At 65.5% G+C, this 12,311-nt stretch overlaps 1 protein-coding gene across 1 annotated transcript in view; it reads left to right on the forward strand.

Annotated features, from left to right (window-relative positions):
- Positions 1–841: 841 nt before the first annotated feature.
- Positions 842–12,311, forward strand: part of LOC131573958 (superkiller complex protein 2-like) — a 52,201-nt gene continuing 40,731 nt past the window's right edge. Inside the window, 7 exon segments of the mRNA XM_058828305.1 lie at positions 842–863; positions 1,806–1,932; positions 3,747–3,861; positions 5,285–5,374; positions 7,178–7,231; positions 8,492–8,673; positions 10,173–10,298. Of these exon segments, the coding sequence (XP_058684288.1) occupies positions 7,201–7,231; positions 8,492–8,673; positions 10,173–10,298 (339 nt within the window). The 5' untranslated portion in view covers positions 842–863; positions 1,806–1,932; positions 3,747–3,861; positions 5,285–5,374; positions 7,178–7,200.

Raw genomic sequence — 12,311 nt, forward strand, 5'->3', positions numbered from 1 at the left:
TGTTTGGGGGGGTCTGGAGGGGTCCCTGGGGGGATTTGGGGGGGTCTGGGGGGGATTTGGGGGATTTGGGGGGGCCTGGGGGGTTTGGGGGGTCCCTGGGGGTCCCTGGGGAGGTTTGGGGGGTCCCTGGGGGGGGTTTGGAGGTCCCTGGGGGGGTTTGGGGGGGTCTGGGGGGGGTTTGGGGGGGATTTGGGGGGTCCCTGGGGGATTTGGGGGTCCCTGGGGGGGTTTGGGGGGATTTGGGGGGTCCCTGGGGGGGTTTGGGGCTCCCCCTGCACAGCCAGAGCCGGTACCGGGGGTCTGGGGGGATTTGGGGAGGTTTGGGGGGGATTTAGGGGGGGATTGGGGGTCCCTGGGGGGGTTTGGGGGGGTCTGGGGGGGGTCTGGGGGGATTTGGGGGGTCCCTGGGGGGGATTTGGGGGTCCCTGGGGGGGTCTGGGGGTCCCTGGGGGGGTTTGGGGGGTCCCTGGGGGGCTTTGGGGGGTCTGGGGGGGGTTTGGGGGCTCCCCCTGCACAGCCAGAGCCGGTACCGGGGGGCTGGGGGGTTTGGGGGGAATTTGGGGGGGATTTGGGGGTCCCTGGGGGGGTTTGGGGGGTCCCTGGGGGGCTTTGGGGGCTCCCCCTGCACGGCCACAGCCGGTACCAGGGGTCTGGGGGGTTTGGGGGGGATTTGGGGGTCCCTGGGGGATTTGGGGGGATCTGGGGGGCTTCGGGGGGTCCCTGGGGGTCCCTGGGGGGGGTTTGGGGGGTCCCTGGGGGGATTTGGGGGTCCCTGGAGGGGTTTGGGGGGGTTTGGGGGGGATTTGGGGGGGTTTGGGGGTCCCTGGGGGGGTTTGGGGGCTCCCCCTGCACGGCCACAGCCGGTACCGGGGGTCTGGGGGGGTTTGGGGGTCCCTGGGGGGATTGGGGGGATTTGGGGGGGCCCTGGGGGGATTTGGGGGGTCCCTGGGGGGCTTTGGGGGGGTCTGGGGGGGGTTTGGGGGCTCCCCCTGCACGGCCACAGCCGGGTACCGGGGGTCTGGGGGGTTTGGGGGGATTTGGGGGTCCCTGGGGTGTCCCTGGGGGGATTTGAGGGGTCCCTGGGGGGGTCTGGGGGTCCCTGGGGGGATTTGGGGGTCCCTGGGGGGGTTTGGGGGGATCTGGGGGGTCCCTGGGGGGGATTTGGGGGGTCCCTGGAGGGGTCTGGGGGGCTTTGGGGGGTCCCTGGGGGTCCCTGGGGAGGTTTGGGGGGTCCCTGGGGGGGTTTGGGGGGTTTGGGGGTCCCTGGGGGGATTTGGGGGGATCTGGGGCGTCCCTGGGGGATCTGGGGGGTCCCTGGGGGGATTTGGGGGGTCCCTGGGGGGGGTTTGGGGGGTCCCTGGGGGAGTTGAGGGGGTCTGGGGGGGTTTGGAGGGGATTTGGGGGGTCCCTGGGGGTCCCTGGAGGGGTTTGGGGGGAATTGGGGTGGTTTTGAGGGGTGGTCCCAGGGTTTTGGGTAGTTTTGGGGGGGTCTCAGGGGTCTGGGTATTTTGGGGAGGGGTCTCAGGGGTCAGGGTATTTTGGGGAGGGGTCTCAGGGTATTTTGGGGGGGTCTCAGAGTTCAGGGTATTTTGGGGGGGGTTTCAGGGTTAGGGTATTTTGGGGAGGGGTCCCAGGGCTGTGGGTATTTTGGGTGGGGGGGTCTCAGGGGTCTGTGTGGTTTTGGGGGGGTCTCACTGGTCAGGGTATTTCGGGGAGGGGTCTCAGGGGTCTGGGTGGTTTTTGGGGGGGGTCTCAGGGTTCAGGGTATTTTGGGGAGGGGTCTCAGGACCCCCCGTGCCCCCCAGTGCCCCCAGGAGCTGGCTGAGGACCCCAGACCCACGAGCTCTGTTTGCCCTGGACCCCACCCCCGTGGCCGGGGGGCTCCGGGCAGAGCGGGACCCCCGGACGGGCGCCCTGGTGGGATTCAGAGAGGTGGGCGGGGGTCCCCGGGGGGATCTGGGGGGTCCTGGGGGGTCCTGGGGGGGTCCCGGGGGGATTTGGGGGTCCTGGGGGTCCAGGGGGGTCCCGGGGGGATTTGGGGGGTCCCAGGGGGTCCTGGGGGGTCCCAGGGGGGTCCTGGGGGGATTTGGGGGGGTCTCTGGGGGATTTGGGGGGTCCCAGAGGGTCTCAAGGGGTTCCTGGGGGGATTTGGGGGGGGTCCCAGGGGGGTCCCAGGGGGTCTCAAGGGGTTCCTGGGGGGATTTGGGGGGGTCCCAGGGGTCACTGGGGGGTCCCGGGGGGATTTGGGGGGTCCTGGGGGGATTTGGGGGGTCCCGGGGGATCTGGGGGTCCCAGGGGGGATTTGGGGGGTCTCAGGGAGGTCCTGGGGGGATCTGGGGGGTCCCGGGGGATCTGGGGGGTCCTGGGGGGGTCCTGGGGGGATTTGGGGGGTCCTGGGGGTCCCAGGGGGATTTGGGGGGGTCCCAGGGGGATTTGGGGGGTCCTGGGGGGTCCCAGGGGGGTCCCTGGGGGATTTGGGGGGTCACAGGGGGTTCCTGGGGGATTTGGGGGTCTCTGGGGGTCCTGGGGGGTCCCAGGGGTCACTGGGGGGTCTCTGGGGTCTCAAGGGGTTCCTGGGGGGCTCAGAGAGGTTTTGGGGGGGTCCCGGGGGGATTTGGGGCATCTCTGGGGGTCTCTGGGGGTTTTGGGGGGGTCTCAGGGGGTTTTGGGGGGGTCTCAGGGGTTTTGGGGGGGTCTCTGGGGGTCTCAGGGGTTTTGGGGGGTCTCTGGGGTCTCAGGGGGTTTTGGGGGGGTCTCTGGGGGTCTCAGGGGGGTTTTGGGGGGGTCTCTGGGGGTCTCAGGGGGTTTTAGGGGGATCTCAGGGGGTTTTGGGGGGCCTCTGGGGGTTTTGGGGGGGTCCCAGGGGGTCTCAAGGGGTTCCTGGCGGGGATTTAGGGGTCTCAGGGGGTTTTGGGGGGGTCTCAGGGGTCTCAGAGGGTTTTGGGGGGGTCTCAGGGGGTTTTGGGGGGGTCTCCAGGGGTCTCAGGGGGTTTTGGGGGGTCCAGGGGGGTCCTCAAGGGATTTGGGGGGTCCCAGAGGGTCTCTGGGGGTTTTGGGGGGGTCTCTGGGGTCTCAGGGGTTTTGGGAGGGTTTCAGGGGTTTTGGGGGGTCTCAGGGGTCTCAGGGGGTTTTGGGGGGTCTCAGGGGGTTTGGGGGGGTCTCAGGGGTTTTGGGGGGTCTCTGGGGGTCTCTGGGGGTCTCAGGGGTTTTGGGGGGTCCAGGGGGTCTCAGGTGGTTTTGGGGGGGTCCCAGGGGTCTCAGGGGGTTTTGGGGGGGGTCTCGGGGGATCTCAGGGGGTTTTGGGGGGGTCTCTGGGGGTCTCTGGGGGTCTCAGGGGTTTTGGGGGGTCTCTGGGGGTCTCAGGGGGATTTGGGGGGTCCCAGAGGGTCTCAGGGGGTCTCTGGGGGTCTCTGGGGGTTTTGGGGGGTCTCTGGGGGTCCTGGGGTCTCAGGGGGGATTTGGGGGGGGTCTCAGGTGGTTTTGGGGGGTCTCTGGGGTTCTCAGGTGGTTTTGGGGGGGTCTCAGAGGGTTTTGGGGGGTCTCAGGGGGTCTCTGGGGGTCTCAGGGGGTTTTGGGGGGGGTCTCAGGGGGTCCCTGGGGGATTTGGGGGTCCCAGGGGGTCTCTGGGGGTCTCTGGGGGTCTCAGGTGGTTTTGGGGGGGTCTCAGGGGTTTTGGGGGATCTCAGGGGGTCTCAGGGGGGTCTCAGGGGTTTTGGGGGGGGGTCTCAGCTCTCCCCTCCCCCCAGGAGCTGCTCCCCTCCGTGGGGCTCTCGGCCTCCTCCTCCCCCTCCCTGCTGCGCCCCCCCGGCCCCCCCGGCGAGGGGCTGAGGGGAGGGGGCTGCAGTGTCCCCTTCTGGCCAGGTATGGGACCCCCAAACACCCCTGGGACCCCCCAAAACCTCCCCAAATACACCTGGGACCCCCCAGAGCCCCCCAAAAACCCCCCAGGACCCCCCAAACACCCCTGGGACCCCCAAACCCCCCCCGGCGAGGGGCTGAGGGGAGGGGGCTGCAGTGTCCCCTTCTGGCCAGGTATGGGACCCCTGAGACCCCCCAAAACCCCCCCAAATACCCCTGGGACCCCTGAGACCCCCCCAAACACCCCCAGACACCCCTGGGACCCCAAACCCCCCTGGAGAGGGGCTGAGGGGAGGGGGCTGCAGTGTCCCCTTCTGGCCAGGTATGGGACCCCCAAACACCCCTGGGACCCCCCAAAACCTCCTCAGGACCCCCAAAACCCCCTGGGACCCCTGAGACCCCCCAAAACCTCCCCAGGACCCCCCAAAACCTCCTCAGGGACCCCCAAACTCCCCCTGGCGAGGGGCTGAGGGGAGGGGGCTGCAGTGTCCCCTTCTGGCCAGGTATGGGACTCCTGAGACCCCCAAAAACCTCCCCAGGACCCCCCAAAACCCCCTGGGACCCCCGAAAACCTCCTCAGGGACCCCCAAAACCCCCCGGGACCCCCAAACACCCCTGGGACCCCCCAAATCCCCCCAAACTCCTCTGGGACCCCCCCAAATCCCCCCAAATCCCCCTGAGACCCCCAAAACCTTCCTGGGACCCCCCAAAACCTCCTCAGGGACCCCCAAAACCCCCCGGGACCCCCCCAACCCCCTCAGACCCCTCGAAATCCCCCCCAAAACACCCCAAATCCCCCCAGAGCCCCCTCAAATCCCCCCCAGACCCCCTGAGACCCCCAAATCCCTCCCAAATCCCCCCCAAATCCCCCTGAGACCCCCCAAATCCCCCCCAAATCCCCCCAAACCCCTCTGGGACCCCCAAATCCCCCAAAGCCCCCCAAATCCCCCCAGACCCTCTGGGACCCCCCCAAATCCCCCCCCTGAGACCCCCGAAATCCCCCCAGAGCCCCCCAAATCCCCCCCAAACCCCTCTGGGACCCCCCCAAATCCCCCCCAAATCCCCCTCAAACCCCCTGAGACCCCCCAAATCCCCCCCAAATCCCCCCAAACCCTCTGAGACCCCCCAAATCCCCCCCAAATCCCCCCCAAATTCCCCAAATCCCCCCCAAATCCCCCAATTCCCCCTGGGACCCCCCAAATCCCCCCCAAATCCCCCCCAAACCCCTCTGGAACCCCCCCAAATCCCCCCAAACCCCTCTTGGACCCCCCAAATCCCCCCCAAATCCCCCCCAAACCCCTCTGGGACCCCCCAAATCCCCCCCAAATCCCCCAAATCCCCCCAATTCCCCCTGGGACCCCCCAAATCCCCCCGAAATCCCCCCCAGACCCCCTGAGACCCCCCAAATCCCCCCCAAATCCCCCAGGGGGTGAGGACGAGCCCACCCTGGAGCAGCTCCGGACCCCCCAGCCCGGGGAGGGGGAGGAAGAGGAGGAGGAGGTGGATTTTGAGACAGGTACAGACCCCTCCCCAAATTCCTGAGACCCCTCCCCAAATTCCTGAGAACCCTCCCCAAATTCCAGAGACCCCTCCCCAAATTCCTGAGACCCCTCCCCAAATTCCACAGACCCCTCCCCAAATTCCTGACCCCTCCCAAATTCTGAGACCCCTCCCCAAATTCCTGAGACCCCTCCCCAAATTCCTGAGACCCCCAAATCCCTGAGACCCCTCCCCAAATTCCTGAGACCCCTCCCCAAATTCCTGATCCCTCCCCAAATTCCCCCCTGAGACCCCTCCCCAAATTCCTGAGACCCCCCCTCAAATTCCTGATCCCTCCCCAAATTCCTGAGACCCCTCCCCAAATTCCAGAGACCCCTCCCCAAATTCCTGAGACCCCCCCCCAAATTCCAGAGACCCCCCAAATTCCACAGACCCCTCCCCAAATTCCTGAGATCCCCAAATTCCAGAGACCCCTCCTCAAATTCCTGAGACCCCCCCCAAATTCCTGAGACCCCTCCCCAAATTCCTGAGACCCCCCCAAATTCCTGAGACCCCTCCCCAAATTCCTGAGACCCCCCCAAATTCCTGAGACCCCTCCCCAAATTCCTGAGAGCCCCAAATTCCTGAGACCCCTCCCCAAATTCAGAGACCCCTCCCCAAATCCCCCTGAGACCCCTCCCCAAATTCCTGAGACCCCCCAAATTCCTGAGACCCCTCCCCAAATCCCTGAGACCCCTCCCAAATTCCTGAGACCCCTCCCCAAATCCCTGAGACCCCTCCCCAAATTCCTGAGACCCCTCCCCAAATTCTGAGACCCCCCCAAGTTCCTGAGACCCCCCCAATTCCCTGAGACCCCTCCCCAAATTCCTGAGACCCCTCCCCAAATTCCACAGACCCCTCCCCAAATTCCTGAGACCCCTCCCCAAATCCCTGAGACCCCTCCCCAAATTCCTGAGACCCCCCAAATCCCTGAGACCCCTCCCCAAATTCCAGAGACCCCTCCCCAAATTCCAGAGACCCCTCCCCAAATTCCTGAGACCCCCCAAATTCCTGAGACCCCTCCCCAAATTCCTGAGACCCCCCCAAATTCCACAGACCCCTCCCCAAATTCCTGAGACCCCTCCCAAATTCCTGAGACCCCTCCCCAAATTCCTGAGACCTCTCCCCAAATTCCAGAGACCCCTCCCCAAATTCAGAGACCCCTCCCCAAATTCCTGAGACCCCCCCAAATCCCTGAGACCCCTCTCCAAATTCCTGAGACCCCCTCCCCAAATCCCTGAGACCCCTCCCCAAATTCCTGAGACCCTCTCAAATTCCAGAGACCCCTCCCCAAATTCCTGAGACCCCTCCCCAAATTCCACAGACCCCTCCCCAAATTCCTGAGACCCCTCCCCAAATTCCTGAGACCCCTCCCCAAATTCCACAGACCCCTCCCCAAATTCCAGAGACCCCTCCCCAAATTCCTGAGACCCCTCCCCAAATTCCTGAGACCCCCCAAATTCCTGAGACCCCTCCCCAAATTCCTGAGACCCCTCCCCAAATTCCACAGACCCCTCCCCAAATTCCTGAGACCCCTCCCCAAATTCCAGAGACCCCTCCCCAAATTCCACAGACCCCCCTCAAATTCCTGAGACCCCTCCCCAAATTCCTGAGGCCCCCCCCAAATTCCTGAGACCCCTCCCCAAATTCCACAGACCCCTCCCCAAATTCCAGAGACCCCTCCCCAAATTCCGGGGAGCCCCTCCCCCACCCTGGGAGCCCCTCCCCCTCATTTTTGGGGTTCTGGGGGGGGTCTCACCCTCTCCCCTCCCCCCCCCAGAGCTGCTGACGACCCCCCCCGGGATGAAACGGGGGGTGCAGTTCCAGCCCCGAGGTAGGGGAGGGGTCTGGGGGGATTTGGGGAGGGGGCTTTGGGCTCTGAGGGGGTCTGGGGGGGAGATTTGGGGTCTGGGGGGTTTTGGGGAGGGGGCTGTGGGGTCTGGGGGGGCTTTGAGGGGGTTTTGGGGGGGATTTGGGGTCTGGGGGGGGATTTGGGGAAGGGGCTTTGGGTTCTGGGGGGGCTTTGAGGGGGTTTTGGGGGGATTTTGGGGGGGCTTTTGAGGGGATTTTGGGTCTGGGGGGTTTTGGGGAGGGGGCTTTGGGGTCTGGGAAGGTTTTGGGGGGGATTTGGGGGGGTTTCAAGTCTGGGGTGTTTTGGGGAGGGGGATTTGGGGTCTGGGGGGGATTTGGGGAGGGGGCTGTGGGGTCTGGGGGGGTCTGGGGGAGATTTGGGGTTTGGGGGATTTTTGGGGAGGGGGCTTTGGGCTCTGGGGGGGTCTGGGGGGGCTTTGAGGGGGTTTTGGGGGGGTTTGGGGGGAGATTTGGGGTCTGGGGGCTTTTGGGGAGGGGGTTTTGGGGTCTGGGGGGACTTTGAGGGGGTCTGGGGGATTTTGGGGAGGGGTCTTGGGGGGCTTTGAGTGGGTTTTGGGGGTGTTTTGGGGTCTGGGGGTTTGGGGAGGGGGCTTTGGGCTCTGGGGTTTTTTTTGGGGGGGCTTTGGGGTCTGGGGGGGCATTGAGGGGGTTTTGGGGGTCTTTTTGAGGGGGCTTTGGGGTCTGGGGCTTTTGGGGAGGGGGTTTTGGGGTCTGGGGGGACTTTGAGGGGGTCTGGGGGGTTTTGGGGAGGGGGCTTTGGGGTCTTGGGGGTCTTTGGGGGGAGTTTGGGGGGGATTTGGGGTCTGGGGGGGTTTGGGGGGAGATTTGGGGTCTGGGGCTTTTGGGGAGGGGTCTTGGGGGGCTTTGAGTGGGTTTTAGGGGAGATTTGGGGTCTGGGGGTCTTTTGGGGAGGGGGCTTTGGGTGGGTTTTGGGGGGATTTGGGATCTGGGGGTTTTGGGGAGGGGGCTTTGGGGTCTGGGGGGTTTTGGGGAGGGGGCTTTGGGCTCTGGGGGGGTTTTTTGGGGGGGATTTGGGGTCTGGGGGAGTTTTGGGGGGGGTTTGGGGGGGTTTTTAGGGGAGATTTCGGGTCTGGGGGTCTTTTGGGGAGGGGTCTTTTGGGTCTGGGGGTGTCCCTGGGGGTTTTTATCCCCTCTGGGGGGGCAGATTTGGGGGTCTCGGGGTGGTTTCACCCCCCCCCAGACGCCCCCTCCCCATTTGCAGCCTCGGGGGGGTCTCTGTCCCTGTCGGGGCTCCTGGAGACCCTCGAGCCCCTGGAGCTGGGGGGGGGTCCCGGCCCAGCCCGGGGGTCTCCCCCACCCCCCCCGGGAGGAATTGGGGAGGGGTCTGCGCCCCCCCCGACCCCCCCGCGGCGCTCGGACAGCCTGGAGGAGCTGCTGGGGCAGGTGGGAAATGTGGGGAGGGGGCTTCAGGGGGGGGTTCAGGGGGGGTTCAGAGACCCCTCCCCACATTCCCCATCCCCAATGTGGGGAGGGGGCTTCGGGGGGGGGTTCAGAGACCCCTCCCCACATTCCCCATCCCCCAATGTGGGGAGGGGCTTCAGGGGGGGGGTTTGGGGGTTCAGGGACCCCTCCCCACATTTCCCATCCCCCCATGTGGGGAGGGGGCTTCAGGGGGGGGTTCAGAGACCCCTCCCCACATTTCCCACCCCCCCAGGAGGATGAGGATGAGGAGGGGGCTTCGGGGGGGGTTTGGGGTTCAGAGACCCCCTCCCCACATTCCCAACACCCCCAATGTGGGGAGGGGGCTTCAGGGGGGGGTTTGGGGGGGGGTTTCAGAGACCCCTGCCCGCATTTCCCATCCCCCAATGTGGGGAGGGGGCTTCAGGGGGGGTTCAGAGACCCCTCCCCACATTCCCAACACCCCCCAATGTGGGGAGGGGGCTTCGGGGGGGGGTTTGGGGGGTTCAGAGACCCCTCCCCACATTCCCAACACCCCCCAATGTGGGGAGGGGGCTTCAGGGGGGGGTTTGGGGGGGTTCAGAGACCCCTCCCCACATTCCCAACACCCCCCCAATGTGGGGAGGGGGCTTCAGGGGGGGTTCAGAGACCCCTCCCCACATTTCCCATCCCCCCCAGGAGGATGAGGATGAGGAGGGGGCTCTGGGGGGGGTTCAGAGACCCCTCCCCACATTCCCCATCCTTTGGGGGGGGTTTGGGGGTTCAGAGACCCCTCCCCACATTCCCAACACCCCCAATGTGGGGAGGGGGCTTCAGGGGGGGGTTTGGGGGGTTCAGAGACCCCTCCCCACATTCCCCACCCCCCCATCAGGATGGGAGGGGTCTCCTCCCCGGTGCCCCCCCCGGAGCCCCCCGAGGAGGTTTGGGGGTCCAGGGGGGGGGTTCAGAGACCCCTCCCCACATTTCTCACCCCCCCCCATCAGGATGGGGAGGGGTCTCCACCCCCCCGTGCCCCCCCCCAGAGCCCCCCGAGGAGGTTTGGGGGTTCGGGGGGGGTTCAAAGACCCCTCCCCTCATTCCCCACTCCCCCAGGATGATTTGGGGGTTCAGGGGGGGGTTCAGAGACCCCTCCCCCACATTCCCACCCCCCTATCAGGATGAGGATGAGGAGGGGGGTTCAGGGGTTCAAGGGGGGGTTCAGAGACCCCTCCCCACATTCCCCACTCCCCCAGGATGATTTGGGGGCTCAGGGGGGTTCAGAGACCCCTCCCCTCATTCCCATCCCCCCCCCAGCAGAATGGGGAGGGGTCTCCTCCCCGGTGCCCCCCCCGGAGCCCCCGAGGAGGTTTGGGGGTTCAGGGGGGGGTTCAGAGACCCCTCCCCACATTCCCACCCCCCTATCAGGATGAGGATGAGGAGGGGGGTTCAGGGGTTCAAGGGGGGGTTCAGAGACCCCTCCCCACATTCCCATCCCCCGCTATCAGAATGGGGAGGGGTCTCCACCCCCGGTGCCCCCCCCGGAGCCCCCCGAGGAGGTTTGGGCCGAGCTCATCGACGCCGCCACCCCCGTGGAGGGGTTTGAGGAGCTGCTGCCGGACCCCGCCCACAGGGTGGATTTGGGGGGGATTTGGGGGTCCTGGGGGGGATTTGGGGGTCCTGGGGGGGTTTGGGGGGTCCTGGGGGGGATTTGGGGGGATTTGGGGGGTCCTGGGGGATTTTGGGGGTCCTGGGGGGATTTGGGGGGGGGGGTTTGGAGGGGTTTGAGGAGCTGCTGCCGGGACCCTGCCCACAGGGTGGGATTTGGGGGGGATTTGGGGGGTCCTGGGGGGCATTTGGGGGGTCCTGGGGGGGATTTGGGGGGTCCTGGGGGGGTCTGGGGGGGATTTGGGGGGATTTGGGGGGTCTTGGGGGGGATTTGGGGGGTCCTGGGGGGATTTGGGGGGTCTTGGGGAGATTTGGGGGGTCCTGGGGGGTCTTGGGGGGATTTTGGGGGTCCTGGGGGGATTTCGGGGGTCCTGGGGGGGATTTGGGGGTCCTGGGGGAGATTTGGGGGGTCCTGGGGGGTCTTGGGGGGGATTTGGGGGGTCCTGGGGGGGATTTGGGGGGGGTTTGGAGGAGTTTGAGGAGCTGCTGCCGGACCCCGCCCACAGGGTGGATTTGGGGGGGATTTGGGGGGTCCTGGGGGGTCCTGGGGGGGATTTGGGGGGTCCTGGGGGGTCCTGGGGGGGATTTGGGGGGGTCCTGGGGGATTTTGGGGGTCCTGGGGGGATTTGGGGGGTCCTGGGGGGGATTTGGGGGTCCTGGGGGATTTGGGGGGTCTTGAGGGGTCTTGGGGGGGATTTTGGGGTCTCTGGAGGGTCTCGGGTGGTTTGGGGCTTTCAGGGGGGGTTTTGGGGTGTTTTTGGGGTTTTTTGGGGTGGTTTTGGGTGTTTTTGGGGTGGTTTTTTGGGGTTTTTGGGGTGGTTTTTGGGGTTTTTGGGGTGGTTTTGGGTGTTTTGGGGTGGTTTTTGGGGTTTTTGGGGTGTTTGGGGTGCTCAGAGTGACCCCCAGACCCATTTCCCCCTCCCCAGTGGCCGCTCAGGCCGGACCCTTCTGTGTCCCTGTGGGTTGAGGGCTCTCAGGGGGGTTTTTGGGGTGGTTTTGGGGGTTTTTGGGGTGGTTTGGGGGTTTTTGGGGTGGTTTTTTGGGGTTTTTTTGGGTTTTTGGGGTGGTTTTGGGGGTTTTTGGGGTGTTTGGGGTGCTCAGAGTGACCCCCAGACCCATTTTTGCCCCCTCAGTGGCCGTTCAAGCCGGATCCGTTCCAGCAGCGCGCGGCGCTGTGCCTGGAGCGCGGTCACTGCTGGGGATTTTGGGGTGGTTTTGGGGTTTTTGGGGTGGTTTTGGGGTTTTTGGGGGTTTTTGGGGTGGTTTTTGGGGGTTTTTGGGGTGTTTGGGGTGCTCAGAGTGACCCCCAGACCCATTTCCCCCTCCCCAGTGGCCGCTCAGGCCGGACCCCCTCTGTGTCCCTGTGGGTTGGGGGCTCTCAGGGGGATTTTGGGGTGGTTTTTGGGGTGGTTTTTGGGGATTTTTGGGGTTTTTGGGCTGGTTTTGGGGTTTTTGGGGTGTTTTTTGGGGTTTTTGGGGTTTTTGGGGTGCTCAGAGTGACCCCCAGACCCATTTCCCCCTCCTCAGTGGCCGTTCAAGCCGGATCCGTTCCAGCAGCGCGCGGCGCTGTGCCTGGAGCGCGGTCACTGCTGGGGGATTTTGGGGTGGTTTTGGGGTGGTTTTTGGGTTTTTGGGGTGGTTTTTGGGGTTTTTGGGGTTTTTGGGGTTTTTGGGGTGATTTTGGGGTTTTTGGGGTGGTTTTGGGGTATTTTGGGGTGTTTGGGGTGCTCAGAGTGACCCCCAGACCCATTTCTGTCCCCCCAGTGGCCGCTCAGGCCGGACCCCTCTGTGTCCCTGTGGGTTGGGGGCTCTCAGGGGGGGTTTTGGGGTGGTTTTTGGGGATTTTGGGGTGATTTTGGGGTTTTTGGGGTGGTTTTTGGGGTTTTTGGGGTGGTTTTGGGGGTTTTTGGGGTGGTTTTTGGGGATTTTGGGGTGATTTTGGGGTTTTTGGGGTGGTTTTGGGGGTTTTTGGGGTTTTT

The sequence above is a fragment of the Poecile atricapillus genome, assembly GCF_030490865.1.
Source record: "Poecile atricapillus isolate bPoeAtr1 chromosome 26 unlocalized genomic scaffold, bPoeAtr1.hap1 SUPER_26_unloc_1, whole genome shotgun sequence".
NCBI lineage: Eukaryota > Metazoa > Chordata > Aves > Passeriformes > Paridae > Poecile > Poecile atricapillus.